General features: G+C 47.0%; 1 protein-coding gene across 3 annotated transcripts in view; it reads right to left on the reverse strand.

Moving 5' to 3' along the window:
- Positions 1-19,864, reverse strand: part of PIP4K2C (phosphatidylinositol-5-phosphate 4-kinase type 2 gamma) — a 310,827-nt gene that overhangs the window by 72,090 nt on the left and 218,873 nt on the right. Inside the window, exon 9 of one of the 3 annotated variants that reach the window (XM_085654598.1) lies at positions 14-117. The exons of the other annotated variants lie outside the window; for them this stretch is intronic. Within the exon in view, the coding sequence (XP_085510724.1) occupies positions 14-117 (104 nt within the window). The remainder of the gene's footprint in view (positions 1-13; positions 118-19,864) is intronic. 3 annotated transcript variants of the gene reach the window in all.

The raw sequence follows: 19,864 nt of genomic DNA on the forward strand, positions 1-19,864 counted from the left end.
AACTCTCATTTACCCCATGTTTGACAGTTTTTGCCGCGTGAGCTGCCTTTTTTTTAGCGTCATACAGTGTCAGCATGTCAATCAACCCCATAAAATATATTTCCTTCATTGGAGCACCTGCAAAAAAAAATAATCAGAAAGAAAAAGAATAATATCTATGGATTAGGCAAAATAGCCTCACTTTAGACTGATTATTTCAAACAATGTCACTCAAATAATCTCAAACAGACCACTTAAGTCCTAATTAGAACTTAGGTGGAATTCCATGCCGAGACTTCTACAGCCAGAATCTCAATCACCGACCAATATCTACACATGGAATTAAGTCTATTATGAGTTAAACCCCTCGGATTTCAGAATACTGGTGCAGACACTGACTTACTCTGTGGAATTCTGCACGGTATTCCCTGTTCCATGAGGTTTAACACATTTATCACTTGCTCTGAGCAGGTTTTAGATGAATGTTCCGACATCTGTGTGGGGCGGAGGTGGAAGGAGAGGGCTAGGGAAGGAGAGGGGTTGGGAGGGTCAGTGATGGATAATAGGGTTAGGATAATTCTGGCATTATTTACCATTGCCAATAAAAAAGGTCAGCAAAGACTGGGGAACTATGTTTAGCTGCTGCAGCATCTAAAGCTTAACGCTATTTTACGGGCCAGATTTACTGTCAGGTAAAATCGGTCTGATGTTCCTAACACTGGGACAGCCATGATCAGGTAGAACGGTATCCCACCTAGGATATCACTTCTCCTAACTCTTAGTCAGGCCCTTAGTTATTATGGTTACAACTTAAAAAGATGTCTCTGCTGCACTGAAGTTATCACTACCAGCAGAGAAATTGAGACTGAAGTTGTACGAGAGGAGGTTTCAGTTATTGGAGAAAAAAACAAACATTCAAGCCATGAACACAGTGACACGTTTTATTTCACCTAATTTGGCCAATCTATGCTTCAAAAGTAGCTTGAAACACTTAAGAATTGCATTATGAACATTAAAGCAGCAAACTGAAAAGAGCATGTTTTACTTCCAAGCCAATCACTGCATTTCTGCCGGTTTCTTAAATAAGGCAAAGTTGCCTACCTGTAACTTGTTATCTGTTATAGCTTAATTAACATTTCTCAAGTACAGCCTTCTGGAAGAACAGGCAAATAATGCGAGCCTACTGCAGACCGTTAACTTTCAAATACTATTAAAAAACGTGTTCAATGTGGCAAAAACAAAGCAAAACATAGATACTTCACATCAGACCATCATACAGTTCATATGGGTCAGACATTATGAAAATAACACAAATCGATTAAACTCCAGTCTAGAAAGCTGACATGATGCGGCCCCGCTGAAAGGATATTCTCAAATTAAGACCAAGAAATTATGAAAGCTTTTTTGGGATATCGTGATTCTTGAATCATATGTAAAACTAGCATGGCAAATCTCTTTAGAGGGTTATAAGGAAATGACTCTTCTTGGTTGGTCACCCCAGTTTTGGAACAATGCTGCAGGTTTTTAGGTCGAGCCTAGAGTCAGCGCGTATGCGCTGCTCTGCGAGGCATGCTGTATTGGAGTATGCATTTTAAGCCCAGCCCACTCTCTGCCCATATTTGTCATTGGCTTCTGTCATTGCCCTTAGTAAATGCTGGCTTTTGATTCGTAAATAGGCTTGTTAGTCCCTCCTTAATACCGCCTTGTCTTCATTTGTAACCGCCAATGGCGATTGACCCTTTTACTTGGCTTGTTACATGGTGTGCGTTATAAGTAGGTGAGCACTATTTAGCTTATTGCTGACTAATGGTGACAATGGCGGCTGATTTTTGTTGTATTTGCAGCGCACCCACACAAGATAATGGCGGCAGCTTTCGTATTGAGCGCTATGCTGCTCTAACTTTAAAATTGCTTGCCCCCTACCTCCACAGTAAGTTGGCGACACTTTTTAAGAAAAATTACTTTTAAGAAAAATGCGGCATCCGCTTCAGGGACACTGCGCTTTTTTCCCTTTATTATAACTTTTTTTTTTTTAAATAAGCTCGTCACCCGCTTTAGAAACACTGCGCACGCTACCGTCCAGTCTCCAGGACAGACAGGATCTGAGCTAACACGATTATTTTGAATTTCTCCTTCTTCAGAAAGTAGTTGAGTGTGCAGGTGCAATGTAGGGTTGACGCCTCCTTTCTTTTTCAGCACCAGAAAGTAGAAGGAATAACAACCAAAGCCTACTTCTGATGTTGGTACCCTCCCAATTGCTCCTTTGGCCAAAAGAGCCTGCACTTCCTGAACAGCATGGAGAGATGTTCCTCCATTAGCCGGTCTGAGATTGGTGGAATAGGAGGTGGGGTTTCTATGAATGTAAGGCTGTAGCCCCACTGAATAATTTGAAGCACCTAGCATCGGGCAGGTGGTGCTCTCTTCTGCCACTGACTGGTTGCCTGTGATGGTATACAGGCCTATTAAAGGGGTATGGAGGCTGCGGTTGCCAGGGTTGTGTTGGAGTGGGCAGATCTCTGGCCTTGGGACACACAAGGCTTGAGGGATCGGCATCCGTGCCCTTGAAAGGACTAGGGAGCCTGTTAGCTCTGGTGGCTGGATGGGAATGGACACGGTTTGTAGCCACAAAAGGGACGAAAAGAGAATGCGGCTGGCTCAGGGCTTTGGTGAGTCCTAGTGACCTGGCAGTGGCCATGCTGTCCTTAATGCATTCAGGAGCTGAATCAGCCTTATTGCTAAAAAGGCAAGGGCCATTGGAGGGCATTCCCACAAGGAATGCCTGGACATCCCCCGAAAAGCCAGTAGATTTCAACCAGGTGTGACAACATAGTACCACTAACAAAGCAATCGTTCTGCCTAGCCGATCTGTTGTGTTCAGTCCACAGCCTCTACTGAACTTAGCTGTGTCCCTGCCAGTGGCAATCGCCTGGAACAGGATAGCTTGGGCCTCCTTGAAGAACATGTGCAGCCCTTGCACAACCAAATCCCAAATTGTGAGACAATATCAACCCAAGAGGCTAACGATGTTCACTGACTGCAGTGCAAGGCCAGTTGAAGAGAAAATCCTCTAACCAAAGGTGTCCAATCTCTTACATTCCCTATCCGGTGGTGTAGTAGAGGATGCACCAGGTTGACTTTGGTTATAGAGGCCTGGAAAACACTCTCTGGGGTAAAGTGCTTGGAAAGCAAAGCTGGGTCCCCAAGAGTAGGGTGATGGAGGCGGGCAACATCCTGTGCATAGGACCCCCTGTGCAGGGCTTGGCCTATGCCCGAGCAGGACATCAGTGAGGACTTCATTAAAGGGAAGAAGAGGTTCTGTGGGGGCATCTCTGATTGAAGCAGATCTGTCACGACGTTCATCTTGACTGCCACAGAGGGATGCGCAAAGTTGAGGACCTCAGCCGCTCTCCTCACCACCATGGCAAATGAAGCCCCTTCTTTCGTAGCCACACATGGAGGAGAGAATAGGCCAGTGTCTGCAGAGGTGTCTAGGCCACTGGCATCCGTCAGTTCCTCATACCAGTTATCTTAGAGATCCTCCAAAGGGTTGGGATAGCCATTCGAATCCTTAGATCCGCCCAAATCAAATTCCCCACAGGGTCTATCAGTGAAAGGATGCACTGTCTCTGACTTAGAGGGTCGTGGTCCGGCTGGAGTAAATGTTGGGTGAGACTGATCCAGGCCCATATCGGAGTTGTGATTAACAATGGGGTCGAAGCAGCTGTGAGGCGTTGGCAGCGCCATGAACGGCACAACTGAAACATGTATTGGGGAAGGTCACAGTCTCGCGACCGGAGCAGATCAGAATCCAGGAATGGATCCAAAATGCTAGACTGGTGCCAAGGGCAAACCCACCAGCGGGAATTAATTTGGGGCACCTGGGGATCCTTTGGGGCCCAAAGGCGCCACAGAGGGTTTGGCCCACCCAAATATGAGGTGCATGGCCTCATAAAACTCTTTAAACTGGGTGGGGTTGCTGCGGCTCTGGGAAATTCTCAGAGGCGCAGAGAGGAACCAGACTCAGTCTCTGTGGCTGATGCATGGGAGTGGGGACTAGATCTGTGGCGTCCCAGTACCTCGTTTGGAGACGTGGCTAAGTCGGAGAGTGATTAGAATTCTTAGATTTGTGGAGATTTCTTACGCGACTTAGCCAACAACAACTTACCGTGTGCTGACAAATGCCAGGACGGCTCGTGTGAGCCCGGGACCCTGTGAGCAACTGAGACCTGAAACCTCGTGCAGTCGATTGACACTGGGCAACCCGCCTTAGGTTGCATTTTTCGACAGTTAGGGCAGGCCTTGGAGTCGTGGCCCGGCTCTAGGCACCATTGTCAAACTAGGTGGGGGGACTGTCACAGAAATCTGCTTGTGACAGAAACCACAGGGTTTAAACCTCCAGTTTTGTTTAGGGTACATCCCTATTTGCACACAAAGTAAAAGCTGATAAAGGTTCATCGAAAGCAAGACAAATAGCCCAAAATATGGGCTGAGGTAGCGGTCTCCAGATCTGCGCTGATGCGAAAGAAAAAAAACTTATGTAAGCGCACTGAGGTGGCACCTACAAAGGCACCGCGCATGTCACATCCAGCATTCACAACGCTTACAATGCTGACGCGGAGCTAATAGACGCCACCTACTTGCATGAGGGGCACTGCTCAAGATTTTACGGATACAGTCTGACACCTGGGGAATAATCTAAAGTAAAGGATCTGCAGCTAGAAGTCTCTATCAGATATGCTCCACTAGCAACTATTTCTAGACATGGAATAGGTACACAATAGTCCAGTGACTCCCTGACCGCTTTTGTACGACAATATATCTGGAGCAGAAGCTCAAATCCATCATCTAGAAGAACTTGATGGGTTTAAATATATCTACGATCAATAGGCGCTTTTTACAGACAAAGTGAGAGCTGAAGACCAAGAAAGATGAGAGAAGGATCAAGAACTAGCAATCTAAATACCTAGATAACTACTTAATAGGGGTCCTTTGAGATGTCTTGTAATTCCCAAGTGTACAAAAGATGTTTCACCATCCCCAAACACTAGAGCAAAGTGTTGACTTACCAGTAGATGGAACACTGTCAGAATTGTAATACGAGAAAACTATTTAACATTTATTTTGGAACTGCTGAGTTTCATCACACAGAAGCCTTTGGACTGACATTTAGCAGTGAACTTTCCTTTATGCTGACAATTTTGTCTGCTGTAATTTCAAATAAGATCAGAGAACCTGCTACCTCTAACAGCCAAGTGTAGTGTGATGAGAACCATACAGAAGGAAAGAGGAAAAGTGTGGGGGGGGGGGGGGGGGGGGGGGTGAAACATCACAGACGTACCTTTCAGGCTAAGTGAGAACCCTCCTAGATGCGAGGCCAAAAAGTACATTTGTACCAAAACAAATTCTCCATTGAGTCCTGCACTTTCAAAAGTTAAAGAAGTGTTTGCCACTCTTGACATGTGGGATAGAGCTTAACCCCTCACATTTAGGTGCATTCTTAGCGCAGTCATGGGTGGTATTTAACATTTGGTATCGTAGGTCACATGAACCATGCAACATAGGATCAAACTCTTTTTCTCCTGCTTATGGAGCACCTTTGAAAAACTTGAGTTTACTCACAAGACTAGCTCGCTACAATGGCTTGCAAATTAGAGGATTGTTTCAAAAACATGGTTAAAACCAAGTTTTTATTTTTGCCTGTTGACAATGTTTCCCCATGGTATATAAGAGGAAAACATTTGTTTGGAGGCTTGTGTGGGGTGGGAGTAGCAGATGACGAAAGAGATACTTTTGCTAAACCATTGGAACCTTTTAAATTGCCTGTACACTCTGTATTGTGTTTGCATACCTAGGGAACTTGCATTTGCTTTGCTATCTATGACGCTTTCTAAAACGGAATAATCTTTAGCCCCAAAGAGTCTAAAGCATTCAAAGTATAAGTCCATTAGCGTAGTTTGGACATCTGAAAACTCTGAGCTGCTTAATCAGGCATGTCTACGCAGGGAGACCGAAGTGCCCATGGCTCTTGTTTTAAAGTCTTCAATATAGAGCCTTGATTGGATAATTTGCTGTGCAGAAGCCTGGCCGTCATCTCTGAGCTCCAAAAACTTTGATTGGATGTCTGATGGTAAGTTAGGATTTAATGCACAGACCAAATCTAGCAGTGCATGGAAATATCTGCCCAATAGGCAATTTGCATTAAGGATGCTAAGAAGCTCTGTTTTGCATACTGTTCCATCTGTTTTTTATTACTGGGCCGAAGGTGTGAACAAGAAGGATCCAGGAGTTAATTTGGAGGAATAGAATGCTTGTACCAGCAGACTCTCAGGAGTAGAATGTGAAAACAAAAAGCTAGGGTCTCCTGGAGCTGGTTTATTGTGACGGACAAAGGATCTATACACCGCAGTGGAAGTTGTCAGTTTCTCCCATTTGGCCAATATGGGTTCTGTTAAGGCCATGTTAAAGGGAAGCAATAGTTCCAATGAGTCAGAGGTACTGTGAAGGCCCTCTGTCAGGAAATATGATTTAACCTATTATTGGTAATGCCAAATCTATCATGTCAGCTGCTTTTCGTAGAACGGAGTGATACAAGGTGACCTAAGAAAGGGGAAGATCAGTTGGGGATAATAACTCCCACTCCAGAAACATGACAAGGCCACTTGCATGTATTAACCCTTCAAAACACTGGGTTCACTTGTCCCAGGTTCCATGTCCTGTTTATTAGGAACCCCAGGAGGGTGGGCATTCCAGAAGAAGTATGTGCTTTCTCCTCTCAGTTTCTGTGCCTCTCTTGTGGAGCCGGCATCTGGTGCCGGAGGGGTCATGTTCAAATCAAACACAAGAAGATGATGGACGGAGCACTGAAACTTTTCAGACACTCACCCCCAGTCACAGATCTGGGTTGATTCCATCATCATTCTTTAACTCACTTTGTCACCTCAGTTCAGCCAGCTATAAGCAAATCAGTCTTGACCCTGTGCCTCATGGGAATAGTCTAGCCCGGACTGCCAAGCCAGGTCTTCCCTGAACTGAATACAAGCATCCTGGGGGGTCATGTTCAGCACCAGTGGTGGTGTTCGCAACACCGAATGCAATGTTTGCGGGGCCGGTGGAGTCTGAGACTCTGGATCTAATTCACAGCCATGCACTGAAGGTGAAGGGCTTGGAGCAGTTAGTGGGGGTGGTATCATCTTAGGTGTCGGCTCTAATGGATTTGACCAAGACACCGATATAGTGTCAGAAACGGAGTCAAGGAGGCCCATTGATAAGGCGCTGAGAATCCTCTCCGGGAGTAGGCCATCGGTCCCAGTGGCACAGGTGGCACGCCAGAGGGGAACATAATGCTATTAAATATCTGAAATAGTGTTAAAAAAGTGAGACAAATCTGTCCCAAGTGTTGGGAATGTCAGACATGTCTGACCTGACTGGGGAGTCTGTGTCATAGCTGGTATAGAATCCGGAGCCAGGTCGAAATGGAGCCACAGGCCCCAGACTGGATGGTATAGCTGGCATAGGGACTGATGGAACTGCCGGCATCAAATGATCTGCAGGTTGTTCTTGCTCTAATTCTTGAGGACATGCTGAAGTTCTTGGTGTCGTAGACTTACTTTTAGAGGCGGTACATTTTGACTTCTCTCTCCTTTTTGTGCTTTCACTTTGATGACTTGGAAGATGCCGGGGATGGAGACCTGGATCTTGGATTACATTTTCGGCGTTCCTGACATACAACACATGCTCTGGTTGTGAGGAAACATGCTTTCTACGTGTTCGTCCCAACGTTTTGCCCCCATTTGGACTGATAAGCACTGGTGTAATGGCTCTGAAATGTCCTGAGACCTGCTACTCAGGACTCCATGTGTGCGCTTTAACCCTTAAAAGGAAACATGTTCAATTGGCCTACTTGCAATTGGCATAATTGACCTTACTTGCAAGTCCCTAGTATATGGTACCAGGGCTACCTAGGGCCTGTGAGTTAATGGTCTTGCGTAGTTGTGCCATCATGAGTGTTATAAGGCAAAAGTATGACTCCCAGCCTGCCACTGCTGTCTGGCAGAGCACTTTTTTACTGCTAACTCTACTTTGCCATTTCAAGCCATGGCAACGCCCAAGGCTTCCTTTTTAATGCATGTAAGTCACCTCTAAATTAGGCCTACTGAGCCCTAAAGCTAGGGTGCATTATGTTAACAGGTTGGACCTGTGGTTTCATGTTTTTAAGGTCCCAACAGTAAACACCACCACTGTCGCTTTTACTATTGATAGGCTAGTAGCCTCATTGGCAAGTGTAGAGTTGCAGGTTAACACTCCAGCCTTGTTAACTTCTGAATAGGACTACTAACAATTGTACTTCAAGAAATCAATTAAATCAGTGCATTAAATCCAATTTAATGGCTAAATCGAATTTAATGTCACTAGTGGGCAAACTGGAACTTCAGTAAGTTGCCACTTTGTGCCCGTTTACGGTTGCACACAAAGGTCTGTCATCAAGACAGTGTTCCCGCCTCCTGGGGAGAAATGTAAGCGATTACCAGGAAAGCCTACAAGGGATCTGCCCGGAGATGAGGTGTCATCTTCTCCTGGCAGGACAAAGTTACATGGAGTGTGAGCCCAAAAGGTGAGCTTCAAAGGGGAAGCTGCCTTTTATGGACAAACGACAACCACACGAGGGGGGATGCTCCGTTGTCTAGGTAGACAGGACTTTGAGGGCTGCGAGTGAAAAACGCTGGTCCGATTTTTTTTTTATTGGTGTGTAGCCCTCCGGTAGCTACACCACTAGGGTGGGCTACCAAGCACCACACACAGAGAAAAGGGTTCAGCCAACTAGGGAGTGGGCAGAATAGAGCACACTGGGATCGCTAAATGCCACACTTCACAGGAAGTTATCAGGTGAGAAGCATCCAAGTCACACATCTCACCTGGATAGGAGAAAAAGACCAAAGAAGGACAGCCCTGCTGGCCAAGGATCTGGCAAAGACAGGCTGCACTGACATTAGACTGCACCTGCTGATCCTTGTGTTAGCGAAGAGAGGAATGTGTCTGTGATGTTCTGCTTGTGAAGAAGTAGTCCCCTGAGCCTCGCCAGAAGCAGAGACTTCAAGAGTCAGTTGACTAACTTCCTTTTCAGATCACAGGGCCACAAAAGCTGTGAAAACATGCTTGGGCAAGGAGTAGGCCAAATCACTGGGTCGTTGCCATAGCACACCTAGGGAGCCTGAGTCCCGATGCTCAATAGTTGCACCGGAGTCTGCTGGACCTGGGAGAACCACCTGAGAGCAGTTTGTTTGTCCAGACAGAGAACTATAGCCAGCAGCAGGGAACTGCTAGTTTGGCAGTAGTACTCCAGTGGCGAGTGGACTTTTGCGGACCACAGAGGACTTTGAAGGACATTGACTCCATTGACCATGAAGTCCCCCATTGACCGCACAGAATCTGAAGCATCCTGTATCCCTTACATGAGGACCACTCCATAGAAGTTGTTGTTAGCTGGCCAATAACACTGGAACTGGACTAGAGACGGCTTTCCTTGTGAATGTAGCTGTTCAATTGGACCTTGGTGGTCCTCCTAACTGCCCTACTGTTGGAATTGGTCACTGTGAGGAGGATGAGTGCGGCGCAGACTGGAGACAGCAGTCAGGCGGACAAAGCCCTCCCATCCTGCCGATGTCATCGAGTGGGCTGGTCGCGATCAGAGTTCACAGGGAGGAGCCGGTGACGTCGGAAGAGGAGCCGGTTACGTCAAAGGGTGGGGATATCCCAGGAGGTGGACGAGGAGAGGCACGGAATCCGAATCGGAGGAGACAGGAGACGGAAGCGAGCGACGGAGGAGGCAGAGACGAAGCGAGCGGAACGATGAGGAGCACCAATAATGCAGTTGTACACTGCGAGAACCCGGCGGGCTGTTGCAGAGAGAAGACGCCCCGGGTCCCTACGCCACGGCCCTGGAGACGGGTCATGGCCCAAGGCGAGTACCGCTTCGGGGGTCATTCTGGTGGGGTTGGTGGGGGAGCATTGAGGAGCATGGGTGTTGGCTTTTTGAACACCTATCACTCCCTCACGGTCCCTTTTTTCCCCGGTGACGGTAGCACAAGGCAGTAGGAAGCCCAGAGAGCCCGATACTAATCCCAACCTGTTTTTTTCTTTCCTACCACCAAAAAAGAAAGCCAGAATCCAAAGTCCAGAAGGCGTCCTCCGACCCGGAAGAAGGAGAGAGGACCCCTGAAGAAGAGACAAGGAGAGGACGTTGGCCCTGTTGCCTTATGTTTTTTGTTTTGTTCTTTATCTCTGCGGAAGTGCCCTAGCAGTACTGTTGTTACGTCCACTACTCTCCCTCGAGGAGGACCTATAACCGAACCATAAAAACAATCAACCCCTTCATCCCACGATTACATTCTGTGGTCCCTCCTTTTCCCATTTTGGACGCCTCACATCCTACAGTCACCCAAAGTAATTCTAAGTAACCACATCTACCCTGGATATATCTATTTGCTGAAAACGGTTTTTAGTGTCAAATTAGTTGAAAATGCCAATGCTTGTTTGCGGTTGAGTGAAATCTCTTGATTTATTGTTTCTCTAAAAATCTGTATCTCTGAACCCTCAGATTTATCTTTTTCATTTTGGCGTCCACTAATTCACACAAATACAGTTTATTTTTATAAATTGGTGTTGGATTTCTCGAGAGTCCCATTCCTTTCTTCTTCAGTTATTGTGGTGCTGTTTAAATGCTTATAGTTGCTCCTTTGTTAAAGTCTGACAGCTCAACTGCCACAACTACCCAGGGTTGAGCTAAAGTTTGACAAATTAAAACTCACTGGTCCTAAGAAGGGTTATAATTATACAACCATACCATATAATACACCCCCATTTCCTCACACTGGCCATGAACATTTTTATTTTATGTTCTTTGCGCGCCTCTGGATGCATTTTCTGACTGCTACTGCAAGCTTCGATGTCATGGTCAGATTCAAGACACCACAGACAGATGGTGAGAGGATGCATGATAGACATTTGACAGTTGCAGTCTTTGCACAATTTGAATACGTACGGTTTAGGTGGAGACATGATAAAGAGAAACCACCTATTATAAAATGAGAGAAAATGTTTCCAGATCCAAACTGACACTTAGGATATTTAAAAGGTGAGGATTTCTCAGGAAGATGTATCCATTAGAATACCTTATAGTGTCTCCTTGTGTGCCATGGCGCAGTAGACCTTGATGCACAATTATCCATCCTTATAATGTCCTATGCACCGTCTGCCCTTCATTATTCCAACGTATCCAATGAAGAGTTTGTCGTCCAACCTGAAATCAAGGATCCTGTCCATAAAGAAACTGACCGCTCTCTTGTGGACAAGATGGTGAAGTCTTTCTTCTACCTTTGTTAGATGTGGAGGGAGAGAGAACATTGGAAGGGGGTAACCACTTTTGCCAGGAATGCAGCTCTGGCACTCAGCACAAGCTTGCCAGGAAAGAAAGAAATACATTGGGGTTTCACATATAAGGCCTTTACCTCACTAACATGTCTGGCAGACATTATAGCATCAGTAAGACCATCTTAAAAGTTAGTAGCCTTAAAGGACAACTGAGCAACAGTTCAAGGGAAAAAGAACTAAGTTTTCCCCATTAAATCTCTAGGCATGCTCTTGAGTCGGGGGTACAGAACCTGCCCCTACGACTGCGGGAGGAGGTCTACATTGAGAGGGAGACAGAGAGCAGAGCACAGTAAGAGGTGAATAAGGTCTGCATTCCATACCCTTTGTGGCCAGTCCGGGGCAACTTGGGCCCAGTCAAGAGAAATCTTCTCCCAAACACTATTAATGAAGGGTTTGGGGGAAACATGTACTGAAGCAGAAAGTTCCCCCTTAAGCAAAACATGTTCCCAATGATCCCTGCATCAGATGCTGGAGGGCACAGAATTTCGGGCCGTGATTAGTAAAGATAATCCAGTTACTTACCATCGGAAACGCCTTATCTGGTAGAGAATCTGTGAAGATATGGAGTGTATTAAAATTGTGTGGCTGTGGGACCTCACTGTGTAATACACTTACCAACCCCTTGAGGTCAAACAGGGTTTGTCTGTAAAATCCTCAGCTCAAGCCTGGGTAGCTGTGGCACTGAGCAGCAAGGCTTACACATACGAACAAATGTTAAGCATTTAAACAGCACCAAAACCATGGAAGTAGAAATTGATGCAACACTCGAGAAATCCGAAACAAATTTATAACATGGCTGCGGCGCTGGATAAATAATTTAAAAAAATTAAAAAGAAGCGGAAGAGCGTGTACTGCCTGCAACATCAGGCAGGAAAAAGCTATTTAAGAAAATAGCGCTCAGAGGCTGTATTTAAAAATGTACTGAGTAACACATTTAACTCGGTGTCCTCATGGGAGGTTACAAGAAGTGAGAAGGCGGTACTAAGGAGGGACTACTAAGTCTATTGACCAATGAAAAAACACCATTTACAAAAGATAGCGTCAGGAGCCAATAAAAAAGATGGACTGAAAGGAGGAGGAGCTTACTGCCCATATCCTGAATACAGCATGTTTCGAAGAGACAGCGCAAGAGCTGCCTAGGCAAGACCTAAAAATATAATGTATTTTTATAAAAATGTAGAAACTAGAACGAAAAAGATCCACCAGAGGGTTTAAGAGATCTAGATTTTATAAGCAATAATAAATCAGTGCAATTTTACTAAACCACAAACAAGCCTTAGCAAAGTCAAAGAATTGGACACTTCGAAACTTTAAAAAAAAAAAACTTTGGTAAGTGTCAATGTGGTCTGTTGGAAGTACTTGGGGCGACCAACTCAGTCAAGCAGCTAGTCAGGGGGCAAGCAAGGTCCTCAAGAACAGCTACCTTCACAGGTAAAGCAGTCCTTCAGCAGTTCCAGGCACTTAATTCGCACTGCAATGGATGGCTATAGAGTCGTCCTGATGCAAGGGAAAAATGATGCTATAGCTGCTCCAAGGATGCTGTAGATGCAACACTGTCTTCCTGCACAGATTCTTCGGTCCACGAAGATGGTGAGGGGGTCCTTGTAGTAGGCTAGATATACCACAAAGTCCTCTATGGTCTGGTCAAAGTATAGCCGTCACTGGTCTACCAGTGGCCCATTGCTGTGGTCACAGGCCAATCCTTCCTGGGTCGATAACTTTCCTTCTGAGGGTTCCAGCAACTCTACGACAGCACTCCAAGGCTCTGCAAACTCGGGTATAACTCTGTGCATCGGGTCTTGGTCCTTGATGCTGCACGGCATCGGGGTAGAGGCCTAAAGACTTTGGGCTACCAACTTGTCCCAGCAGGCTTCTTGAGTTGTTGTGCCCCTGTGCTGCGAACAGGAGGCCAGTCAGCTGGCCCTTGGAGTTCTCTTGGCTTGACTAGGCTCCCAAGGTAGCTTCTCCGTGAGCAGTCCCTCTTTTTGCTAGCCACCAGGTGCAACCCTTGTCGATGCAGCCTCTTTGCTGTTCCCTCGGTGCAGCAGGGGAATCCTTCTTCGGTCCTTTTCCCAAGTTGGTCGAGAACTGAGGTCTAGTGCCAAGGGTTCCCTCTCTTATGCAACAGAAAATGCCCTCAGGGCAGGATGTGGTTGGTAGCCAGTGGGCTACCAGGTTTCCTCCCACCTAGTGACCACATCCTGTGGAGTGTAGCATCTAGCTATCCAAGAATGCACCATTCTTCCCACTCCCAAGCTGGTATGATCGCTCTCCTGGGGTACAGCCCTCCCTAGCCCACCGCCAGGGTGTGACTACCTCAGAGCTACATGCTCCTGGGCAAACAAGTTTAACAACTGGCTTCCCCTCTCTGCACCCAGTGCCAGCATGTGTACCTCAACAATGGGGCAGCCCTTTTCCTAGTGTGCCACATCTGCTCTTCAAAGGCGGCTTCACCTTTGAAGCCTGCCCTTTGGGAAGAACACCCAAGTGGCTTGCTGCAAGAGGGAGGTGACACCTCCCTGGCCTAGAATACCTTAATGTTATCCTTCCTTTGAATCGTTAGCGCATCTCTCCAGGAGGGGAGAAAGCTGTTAGGTGGAGCAGGCTCCATGGGATCCCAGAAAGGCACAGGAGTTTTAAAGACAACAAACTGGCAGCTTTGCTAAAGCTTCAGACTGCAAAAAGTTACATTAAGTTTGATACAAGTCTAGCTCAATGTAAAAAGCTGTTTGATACCTTGGAATGCCCTCTTTGGTGACACCGTTTAGGAGTTAGCACAGCTGAGGGGTCAGCGTATAATCCTGAACCTGCCAATTGGGGTGTCAAGTCTTTCCTAAGTAAAAGAGTAGTTTTGCCTGTTGTTCTTTCAGGACATGTAATATAGATGTTCTGCCTGCTTTAAATGCTGCACCCTGCCTTTAGGGCTCAGTAGACCTTCCAGAGAAGTAACTTATACACATGTCCAGGGGAAGTGGTGGTTTTTGCCATTGCTTTTAATGGCCAAGTCGTGCTAGCAGTGCATGGCCGCACGACCAGCATTCAGTGGCAGACTGGGGGACTTGTTTTACTTGGGGGACTGCCAGGGTGGCTGGCACAATCAGTGCTGCAAGCTCTGGGATACTCCTCTAACTTACATGCCCAGTGTACCATTTACCAGGGACTTACAGGTAAGTTTGCCATTTCCAATTGGGTACAGCCAATTCGACATATACTTTAGGCTCAGGGCATTGAGGTCTGGTTAGCAGGCCTCAGTGCACTCTCAGGGTGGACAAAACAGCAGCATCAGTAAAAACTTGCGGGTGACCATACAAAAAGAGGCATTTCCTTACAGACTGTGTCTAGCAAGAGATTCCTTACCTTAGAATATTCCCCAGGCATCAGACTGGATCTTGAAAATCTGAAGCAGTACCTCTGCGCACCAATAGGTAGTGGCAATCGGCTCCACATCGGCAGTAGAGTCTGAGCTGGATGTGATGTGTGCAGTGTCTATATAGGTGCACCTCAGTGCGCTGACACCAGTTTGTGAATGGGACTATTCTGCGCCAGAAGCATAGAGCCACGTCAAAAGGTTAATTTTACCAGTGTGCATAAACTAAGGGTCTGCAGGAATCTGTAGCGGTCTCTACTATGACTGCGTCTTAACCACGATTAGCTTTACCTCGCATTCCTTTACCACGATCTTTCATGGTAAAGGCATGCATGGTAAACAGCTATCCGTGGCTGAGTTTACCACCCCTCCAGCTCCCCCTGAGCCCTAAATAACCCCCAACCTCCTAAAAACTAACCTGAACCCCTCCCATCCCCTAAAAACTAACCTGAACACCCCACCCCCACAAACCTCTCCCACCCCCAGAAAAACAACATGACCCCCCTCCCCTCCACCCCCAAATCACTCTTACCTGTTCCTGTCAGACGCTCCTCTGAACTCCACCCTGCCCGAACACTAGGCCGACTTAGCCTTAACCACGCACATGCATGGTAAAGGCTAAGTTGTTGTTCGGGCGAGTCGTCATTCAGCTTGCGTGACTCCAGAACTCGTTGTTCTGGAGTCGTTGTTGAGGATGTTTCCCAAATACACTGCATGTCTTATTTGTAAGTCACCCCTACAGCACATTTTGAGGCCCTAAAGCAGGGTGCAGTATAATACACGTGAGAGTATATCTGCATGAGCAGGTATTCCCCTGTGATTCCTAGTACCATTACTAGGAAATTGCAAGTGATCAGACAGTCATGTTAAAGGAATGTATTGGTTCATTAACAGTTACCAGCTACATATGGCTGCACTGAAAATAATGCTGTTTGGTATCAAAGTTACTTACCTTCGGTAACGCTTTTTCTGGTGAATACAGTATCTGCCTGTGGATTCCTCACCTTGTGAATATCCCCTGTGCCAGCAACATTCGGAAACTTTTGTAGCTCTCCACGCCGACGAGGACGACGTCACAGAGGCGCGGCTCCGCTGATGTCACTGGATCCATAAGAAGACCTCGTCGGCGTGATGACGTCAGTTCCACCCTTTATTCCGTGCCTTCGAGGCACACGGAAGGACTGACAGCAATATATACACAGTACATAATATACAAAACAACACACACAGTGTGAAGATAATATAGGAAGGCAAAAGAAACAACACACTGCCTTTGACAGTAACAAATAAAATTTTGAACATCATCAGTATTGTAGGATTACAAGGGTGGACAACGGGGAGGCGGGTGGGTCAGTGAGGAATCCACAGGCAGATACTGTATCCAACAGAAAAAGCGTAACCAAAGGTAAGTGTGAGAAAGTGGCTCTGTATATACTGTTCCTTAATAGGTACAGGGTGTACAGAGTCCACAGTCCCCAAGGGTTTGACAGAGGCTAAAGTTAGATATAACCTTACTCTCTAAGTGGTAGCTTGGTCGAGCAGTAAGGCAGTATCAGAGGACAGTGTAAAGCATTTGTTGTACACACTCAATCAGCAAATGGTCTCACACACTCAATAACTGAACTCTAGGCCAATGGTTTATATATAAAAAATATATGCTTGTTTTATTTTAGAACCAACAATTGGATTTAAAATATACTTTCTCAGAATGAGACGCTTTATATAATTACTTTTGCAATATGCAATTGACTTTTGTAAACAGTTACAAATGGTTGCAATAGGCAGCTCTATTTTAAACACAACAATGCATTGAGCTCAATGTAAATTTCAAGTTATTTGCAACAGATTACTTTTAGGATTACTTTTGGAATTCCAGGACTGGATCCTAGATTCAGTCCTGGGTCAGTACTTAGAATCAAGTGATGAAAGTCGACTTAATTACTGTGATGATTTTTAAACAATATTTAGCTATTTTAAAAGTTGACACTTAGAAAATATTTCAAAGAAAACAGTCAATGATTCCCTATGGAAGAAAATTCAAGTTGCAGGTACAGTATGTTCTCGTTACTTTTGTAATCCAGTACTGGGTGCCTAGACTCAGTACTGGGACCTTTATCCAAAACAGGTAAGTAATTACGTTTTCAGATATTATACGATTTTTAAAGGATATTTAAAGATTGCAAAAATTGACACTTAGAAGAAATTTCACAGAAAAACAGTCAATGATTTCCTATGGGAGAAAATTAGGTTACTGGTAAGTACAGTTGTGAGTATTTTTCAGAGTCAGTGCTGGGCACCAAGATCCAGCACTGGGAGCTCACCTAAGAGCAGGAGAGTATTTTCGTTTTCGTTACTCGGCTGATTTTTGGTGAATATTTTAAGATTTGAAAAGTCCACACTTAGAAGAAATTTCAGGAAAAAGCCAGCCAACGTTACCCTATGAAGAAAATAGAGTTATCGGTTTAAAGGTAAGTATTCGACTGGCAGAGTTGAGGTTCTGGGCATAGACTCAGGGGTCCCCCAGGGTCAGGTAGGTACAGTTGGTTCACCCTCAGCGACTCTAGGGCGGCCGGGTGCAGAGAGAGTTAGGCCCAATGTTATCCTATGAGGGATAGGGGGGCCTTGGTTGGTGGCTGCTGACTAGCAAGCCACGTGGCTGTGGGAGCTGGGCTCCTGGTCACTTACTCAGGGCAAGTGGGGAAGTAGGTAGGTGTAGAGGTTGCACTGCCAGGGCCACTCAGGCGGCTGGGTGCAGGGTGCTTTTGAGCCTTCGGGCGCTCAATTGATTTCAATGGGAAATCTCCGGTTTAGAAAAAGACTGCAAGCTCGCGACGAGAATTCTTCAGGTGCCACCACCACTTCGAGAGGTAAGTTGGGTAGTTGGAGGATAGGTAGGTACCCCGGGATTGGGCACAGGGGGCCACGGGGCGCCGCGTACAGGGGTGCCTTTTGGTGTCTGGAAATCTTTCCCTCTGTTGATCGCGGTAGGGGGGGGGCACCTTGTTCTGAGGCTGCAGGCTTCTTCCGGAGTGTCGAGGGAGGTCCTTGGGTGCTGGACTCGGGGTCACAGTCGCCGTGGGGTCGTCTTCGTAGTCTTTGTTCACTCCGGAACTGGCCAGGCTTGGCTGGTGCAGAGTGTGCTGGGTTCGCGGTTCCGGGCTGCTGCCAGGGATTAGTGGTAGGTTTTGAGTAGAGCCTCTACTCATGGGAGTCCCAGGGGCTTAGAGCCAAAAGGTAGTCAGGTCCTCCAGGGTTTGTGAGGTTGCTGGCCACAAGAGATGCCGGGTTGGAGCAGGAGCAGGTTCGAGGGTCGACAGGCCGGTAGGGCTGGGGCCAAAGCAGTTGGTGTCTTCCTCTTCTTAGCAGCTGCAGGGCAGGTCTTCTTTCTTCTTGCTCTTCTTTGTATTTTGGAATCTGGAATCTGGGGAAGGAAGGTTCAGGGTGCCCCTAAATATTAGATTTAGGGGCGTTACAGGTAGGTGAAGGGCAGGGACTAATGGGTCCCTGTCCTGGAGTGGGTACACCCCCTATCCTACCTCTCTCCTGTGGGAGGTGGCAGTAGCCTAGTCCTGATTGGGTAAGGCTTCCCATCTTCAAGATGGCGAGAGCCCGGAGATGTGCCTCACCTCGCCTCCCCCACCTGAGGGGTGGGGTAGGCAGGCTGGCACATCCCTTGTCCTTATTTGGGGTTTCCGGCCAAAGCTTCCGGCCAGAGTGGGGGGTTGCAGTGGCCTGGGGAAGCTCACAGAGGCGGCATGCCTTTGAAGCTTACCCCTGACCATCCTGGGGGAGGAGATTGAGCACCTCGCCCAGGATGTGCATTGTTGCAGGCCCAGGAGAGCAGGGGCTCTCCTACCCAGGGGTCCAGCAACATGTCTGCTGTGTGGCAGCCTAGGCAGCCTCAGAGCAGACGTGGATTGTAGGTTAGGTTTAAGGGGGCATCTCTAAGATGCCCTCTGGGGTGCTTGGTACATTAAACCCCACACTGGCATCAGTGTGGGTTTAATGTGCTGAGAAGTTTGATACCAAACTTCTCAGTCTTCAGTGTTGCCATTATGGTGCTGTGGAGTTCGTGTTTGACGAGCGCTCAGCACCATGTACTCTTAAATGGCAGCACTGCTCCTGTGCCCACACCATTGGCATAAGGCACCCAGCTAGAGGGGTGGCTGATGTATGCCATGGCAGTGTAGGTGATGGGCATGGCACACAGGGATGTGTGTCATGTCGACTTTGTTTTGTCTTGCACCCAGACACTCAGCCTGCAAGGGCAGTGTGTGTGTGTAAGGGTACAGGGCATCTAAGGGTGGCACAATGAGTGCTGCAGCCCTTAGAGGCCTTCCCTGGTCACAAGGCCCTGGGTACCTAGGGTACCATTTACCAGGGGCTGACATGTGGCCAGGGTTTGCCAATTTGGGTTTTGTGTGTTTTAGGGAAGGAACATAGGCCCTGGGCACCTGATTGGCAGGAGTCCAGGGCACACTCAGTCAAAGTACATTCAGCAATTCAGCAAAAAGTGGGGGCATACCATGCAAGAAAGATGGCACTTTCTCACAGTAAGTAACTTGTTCTTCTGATGGATACATCTGCCAGTGGATTCCTCACCTTGTGAAAAGATTCCAACAGCAGTCCCACTCCCGGAGGAGGGTGTACACCCATACCAGAAAGTCCTGAAGGACGGAACGAGCAAAGTGTCTGTCCCTCCTCATCTCGGAATCCAAGCAGTAATGCTTCGCGAAAGTGTGGAGGGAGGCCCAAGTTGCCGCCCTATAAATGTCCTCCACAGGAACACCTCCAGATAAGGCATAAGTAGAAGACTTAGCCCTATTAGAATGAGCCCTTATACACTCTGGAGGCTCCTTACCGGCCAAAGAGTAACATATCTTGATGCACAAGATAATCCATCTGGAAAGGGTGCGCTTGTGCACCGCTCTGCCTTTCCTGCAGCCAACAAAGCCCACGAAGAGCTGGTCGTCCACTTGAAAGTCATTAGTCCTATCGAGGTAGAAGCTCATCGCCCTCTTAGGGTACAAGCAGTGAAGCCGCTCCTCCTCCTTGGAAGGGTAATGGATTGCCCCAGATGGAAAGGAGTTA

This window comes from Triturus cristatus, chromosome 4_1, assembly GCF_964204655.1.
Source record: "Triturus cristatus chromosome 4_1, aTriCri1.1, whole genome shotgun sequence".
Taxonomy (NCBI): Eukaryota; Metazoa; Chordata; class Amphibia; order Caudata; family Salamandridae; genus Triturus; species Triturus cristatus.